Source organism: Anneissia japonica, unplaced genomic scaffold (assembly GCF_011630105.1).
Source record: "Anneissia japonica isolate Jap-2015-1 unplaced genomic scaffold, ASM1163010v1 scaffold287847_len925385_cov155, whole genome shotgun sequence".
In the NCBI taxonomy this organism is placed as follows: domain Eukaryota; kingdom Metazoa; phylum Echinodermata; class Crinoidea; order Comatulida; family Comatulidae; genus Anneissia; species Anneissia japonica.
Window position 1 is genome coordinate 518,652 of NW_022731638.1, and position 6,280 is coordinate 524,931.

At 34.3% G+C, this 6,280-nt stretch overlaps 2 protein-coding genes across 2 annotated transcripts in view; one reads left to right on the forward strand and one right to left on the reverse strand.

Moving 5' to 3' along the window:
* Positions 1–6,280, reverse strand: part of LOC117115473 (NXPE family member 4-like) — a 43,565-nt gene that overhangs the window by 26,196 nt on the left and 11,089 nt on the right. The window lies entirely within an intron of this gene.
* The window catches only part of LOC117115472 (cilia- and flagella-associated protein 74-like), a gene marked incomplete in the record, with an annotated part of 42,994 nt that overhangs the window by 5,023 nt on the left and 31,691 nt on the right, over positions 1–6,280 (forward strand). Inside the window, 4 exon segments of the mRNA XM_033259291.1 lie at positions 1,851–2,032; positions 2,759–2,917; positions 3,958–4,161; positions 5,232–5,405. Of these exon segments, the coding sequence (XP_033115182.1) occupies positions 1,851–2,032; positions 2,759–2,917; positions 3,958–4,161; positions 5,232–5,405 (719 nt within the window).

The window sequence follows — 6,280 nt, forward strand, 5'->3', positions numbered from 1 at the left end:
GCCTTTAGGCTAAATTAGGCTAGGCCTATATGCCTATAGTAGGTAGGCTAGGCCTAGGCCCTACTTAGCCTAGGGCCAAGCCTAGGCCTAGGCTTTCAAATGCATATCATTTCGGTTGCGCCTCACTTCGGTCGAGCTTCATTTCAGGTTGTGGTTCATTTCGAGCAAATATGGAGTGCCAATGGAGTTGCTAAAACGTAAAATCTAATAATATTATGCCTAGGCTAGTAGGTACCTGACAAGAAAATTCAAACTTTATGAAACAGATTGACTCATTCATCAAAAAATTTGAAATCAAATAATTGGAATATTGTTTGTCAATAGCCTTCATGAATCTAATTAATTAACATTTGCTAATTTTCAGGTTAGATGACATAATTTGGCATCAAGGATTTAATGGGTGTGGAAAGGGGAGGGGGGACCAGATGGGTGGGGAGGGGGTATTGAGCTGTTTCCGTTTTCAAAAGTGCCCCCCCCCCCCCACAACCAGCATATTGTTGGAGAGCACTTTTCTTATAGAATTGGATTTTACTGAGTTAGCACTAATTGTACCTTGTGTTTTTATGACAATAAAAGATCTGTATCTGTATCTTCATTAATCAGATCTGGAGTGGGTGGGGGAAGCAAAAAAAAAACATTAATCTACCAGCCTAGGTACCACCGCACGCTCTGATATGCCACATTACAAAATGACCACCCAAGCTAATAATGTTAAAATCATCAAAAATCACTATAATCTTTTAGAAACAAGAGCATAATTACAAGTAACAAATAGCATATAATGTACCAATATTACATGCTATATCTACTATTTATAATATATTTGGTGTAAAAATACTAGGTATTTTTCATTCGATCCGTGATCAGCGCTCACACAGCTAAAAGCCTATTCTTTAACACTACACAGAATAATACCACAAAGTGACTACAAAATGGAGTTGGAATCCCATGGCCAAATTGCACTTTCCCATGCACCAATTTTTCTAAATCTTGGTCAAATGATGCAATATAACATACTAATTATGGACCTTATTATCAAAATAATGGACGCATTTTAGTTTAATGAAAAATAAGCATGTTTTACGATCGTCAATTTTCGAATGTTGCAAACCTCGATATAACATCGGACAAAAAAAATGGAAAAATAACACAGCTGTAGAATAGCTTCCGCTTGACATTTTGAGATCAAAACTTTAGCACTAACCAATCAAAACCGTAATTTTACGAATTAATTACTAACAGCTATGCTGGGCCTGGTTAAATTCCAGGGAGTTGTTATAGTGACCATAATAACTCACTGGAAATTCCAAACATACAAGTGACTATAACAACTCCCTTCAAATTCCAAACATACGAGACAGGATGAAGACTTAGTCCTAAGCCTAGCTAGTGTATGCCGGTGTTATCCTCCGTGCCAAAATTTGGTATGAGTTGTGAGTATAAGTCAATTGTGACATCCTCACTATTTTCCTATCCCAAACAGTGCACTAATTTTTCATTGCTGCACAGGTTACTCAACCCTTTCTCGATTCATGGGCAAAAGGTCAAAACAACTTGTACAAGGTATCGCTCACTGTGATGCATTCTATATTCTTGCAGGCCCTCAAGTTTTTTCATGCAATAATCTAAACTTTGTAATAATTTATACTAGCGTGTGATGCACAACTATACTATAAATTGCTTAAGTGTTAGGTATAGATACTGTAGATTGAAAACTTTGTTTAATATTCTGAATACTCAATGACTAATTAATTAGTAAGATATCTGTTATCTTAAATTTTAAATATCAAATTTTAAACAATTTTCCTTATAAATTCATTGATTGATTGATTTCATTTATCTGTTTTCAGGTTGCTATGGAGACTCTTACAAGCTTTGAGAATTATGAAGATGAATTTGTTCCTTCAAGTCTTACTGATGACCAAACACATCGGTCAACTGGAAGGCATACATGGTTCACATCTACTGCTGAACAAGACTATGATAGTGATCCAGAATATTGGTCAAACAATGAAGATGTTTCACTTGTTGAGTAAGTGTCATTTGATTTTAGTATTATTGATTGGATGGATATTCATAAAATCCAAAGTTTAACAAATTTACAAGCCTGACACTGAAAAACTCCACCTCCACAGGGGTGGGAGAAGTGTAGTCTTTCTCCCTGGAAATGTTTTTTCCTACAGTAGGTACCTGGAAATGCATTCTCTGCCACTAGGGCTAATATTTTTACTAACAATCTACATACAGTATTCCGAAAGCTCCATTTTTTCCTGAGAATGAGAACAAGTTATTGAGCATCACAATGATTTTAAGAGCCATGTGCTTGGCAGCTTTTAGGTGTTTCTTGATCAATAACATTCACAGTATATAAGAATCTGAAGGGAATTGCATGTTTTGTGAAAGCTAAAATAGGTCAAGGCCAAGGGCGTAGCCAGCGAGCATTTCTAAGTCGTTTAACACATGCACATGGCTCCGCAAATACAGTAGTTGAGATTCGGTTCCCCGAGATATCATTCTTGTTCGTAACTCCCTGGTTATAGTAATTCATGAAATACGGTAAAGCAGATTTGTTGTTAACATCACAAGTTAAATTTTAATAGTCAACAAAATATAGTAGGCCTAGGCCTATACATCGCTCGATTCGGAGGATCTAGCATAGAATTTACACTAGACTAGAGCCAGAGATGAAGATGCATCTGATAGCCTAGAAAAATAATAAAACTTCATTCTTAATTTTCTATGCATCCTTTTTCCTCAGTCATGCTGATACCACCAGTGGCCGAGCAAGTGAAAATCTTCAGTCAAGCAAACAGAAGTTTGGGCGTCAAGAGAAACTGCGAATGATAGCAATGCGAAGACATATCGACTTCCTGTCAGAGAAGTTAATGGATAAAGAAGATTCTGTAGCTGAAATAAGGTAAAAATACAGTTTTTATTAGTTTCCTTATGACAGAGCTTGATTGAAATATGATTAGTCATGCATTTTTACAATGCTGCCTACTATCCCAGAAACAGTGGAGATTTGAGTTTGCATCATCAACAATAGTATTTGGTAATATCAGACTTGCTTCATTACAAAGATACCACATCTCAGGAATATTGGACTTTAAGATGTATTGTACCCTCACAATGCTATCAACTCAGGAATGGTGATGGATGGAATTAGTTTTCCATCATCACATTAATATTCGACCATCTCTAAACACTGTCTAGATTTTCAAATTTTATTTGACAAAAACATGTGAGATGCCTAAATATGGTCATGATGACATCACACAATGACCATATACAGGCACATCATGACTAAATATGGGCATACAAAGAAAATTTAATAAACTTGGTAATCTTGACAGAGTTTTAGATGGTGAAGATTGAGTCATGATGGAGTTTCAGTCAGTCTTGCACCATCAATATATGCGACTACCTTCTGATGAATGGTGAAAATTGGGTTTGCCTCCATTAAAGTATTTATAATACAACCTACAGTAATAAAGTAATTGTTAGACCGAGGTTGTCTTGCACCATCACAGTGCTGCTACCTAATCAGGAATGTCTAAAAGTGAGTCAGGCTATACACCATTACAATCTGTTACAATCTCAGGAATGGTTGAGATTGAGTTGTCTTTCACTGCTGCTACAATCCAAGGAGTGGTCGATATAAAATTATGAACATTAACATTCAAAATTCTGCTACCATCTCAGGAATGGTAGATACTGAGTCAGTCTTTTGCCATCATAACACTTTTGACAATATCTACAATAGTGGAGACTCAGTAGACCTTCCACCACCACATTTTCTCAGGAACGTTTAAGATAGAATCAGTCTTTACCATCACAAATGCTCACCATCTGAGGTACAGTATAGTGGCAATTAAGTTTGTCTTTCACCACGAAATTGTTTAATTTGCCTTTTTTATTTTAATAATTATTTTATGGTTATTCATCTTTTCTTTACAGATATGAGTTGGAGAAATGTCGGACAAAGATTGAGATGTTGGAATATGAGCGTAATCATGTGTTTGATCAGATTGAAGGATGTGAAGCCGAGGGCAACATGGCCAATGTCTATCGTCTCCAATCAAAGCATGAAAAACTCTGCCTTGAACTGGAGGCTGAGGAGAATTTGGAAAAAAAAATTACAGTCGGACTTGATAAGGCAGAGTAAGGCAAACCTTTATCCATTGTTTTTAAATACTCAAGTTTTTTGTTGTTGGTTATTTGTTGTTTCCTTTCCACTAGGAGTCGACTAACTTCTCCACTTTGGCTGTTCAGTATATTGCTTTTACTAGTTGTTTCCATACTAGTCATTTCTTGGGAAGTTAGTTCAGTTGTGTTATGATATGATTATTTTCCAAATTGACATCTTGATACCAATCAAAATTTGCAGACTTTACCTAGCCTAGGTTATTACCCTTGATTACTCTCATTCTCGATTACCAATGTGCTTCCTTAAAATAGGTGTTCATCAATCTTTGTGTTTCATTTAATTGTCCTTTGGCTACTCCTTGGCCAGACATCATTTAGATGCTACTTTATCGATGCTTAGAATTCTACAGTATGCTGTATGCTTAAATTGTAATGTGGATATCAAAAACTTTATACTGTTCTAGTATTGTCATGACCAGGGCTGGAAAAAGTGCACGACCACGCGACCTGCAGTCGGAGGCAACATGAATGTCCCAGAGGCATTTTGGGGGGAAAAAATACAAAAAAATAAACTATCGGGCTATATAGTTTACAGATAACATTTGGTGATGGAGGCATTTTATCGAGACAATTTTTATGGTCAAAGGCACAAACATTTTTTTTAGGCTTGGCCATGACATCACTTTTTAGTCTTTATAATTTTAAATTTTACTTTCTTTGTACAGTATGTATTTAAATTTGATTTTGTATATTTAAGTTTTTTCATTTTATTTGTATCTTTCTTGCAAAAACGGCCTTGTGAAAAACACGAGTATGGTGATACAAATTTTTTTTTTCCGTTTTAAAATAAATTTGTTATTAGTATTATTATTATTATTTAATTAGTATGCTTGAAACATTTATTTAATTATATTTTATCACATAGATGGATGGATGTATGGATGGATTTTAAATAAAAAAATTAAAAATTAAAATGAAAATTAAAAATAATTAAAATAAATAAATATGAACTTTGGTTGCTTGTATTTTTTATATCTAAATATATAAAATATGAATAAATTTAGATTTTTTTTTTTTTTTTAAAGGTTGGAGCTTGCTGAAATTGAGTTAGAACAAGGAAAGTACTTACTGATTGAGGATGATTTAAAGAATCAAGAAGAGAAAGTAGAGATGGATAGAACAGAACAAGCAATTAAAAGAGTAAAAAAGGAAAAACTACAAATACAGTTGGCAGAGAAGAGAAGGAAGAATTCAGAGATGTATGAAAACTTAAGTACTCAATTTTGTTTTATGATAAATGCAAAAAAAGAAAAAAAAATAGTGTTATATTTTTGGAAATTAGTATTTTTCAAGCTTTAAATTGAAATCTCATCTATGAATTTTAGCTCTTTGGTTACCATTTTTTCAGCTAGAGTGCATTGGGTAGGGGATGGTTAAACACATAGAATACAAATAGAAACCTAGGATTATAGAAAAAAAAAAATATGACCAATCAATAGTGATTTCCAGTCAGAACATGTTAGCCAGGAATAAGTGAATGTCTCACAAGCATGCAAGTTTACAATTGTTGACACTGTTTAAGATATTCCACACTAGAGAGCCACAATTTTAAAAGGCCATACCGGAAAAGTTCATACCTGAAACACACAACAAACTTGCTAAGCATATGCTTTATGTTAGGGTTGTGTGTAATACACCTTTGCCAAATTAGGTTACGTATTCATCGCAGTCAGTCTATTAGCTAGATTACGCAAGAAGCAATGTGAGGATCATCCTAAAATTTACTGTAATTGTACATAATATTTGAAGAAACAGTTGATGAAATTTTGGGAAGAAAAGGTCAGTGGACAATTTCAAGGTCACAGAAATTCGATTTTTTACCTCAAGCGTAAAAGAAAATAATGGAATAGCTACATGGCCTGCATTTGTTTGGTATTCACTCACAGGGTAGAAAATAATGGAATCACCCTTCATACACAGCCTGCGTATTGTTCGGTATTATGGCACAGGGCAGAGGTATGCACTTAATGGGATGTCTGCTCTAGTTTTAATTTATATTTAAAATATCTGCATTATCACTTCAGTTTAATTTTATGTTTTATACTTATGATTTAATTATATACACCTGTATATA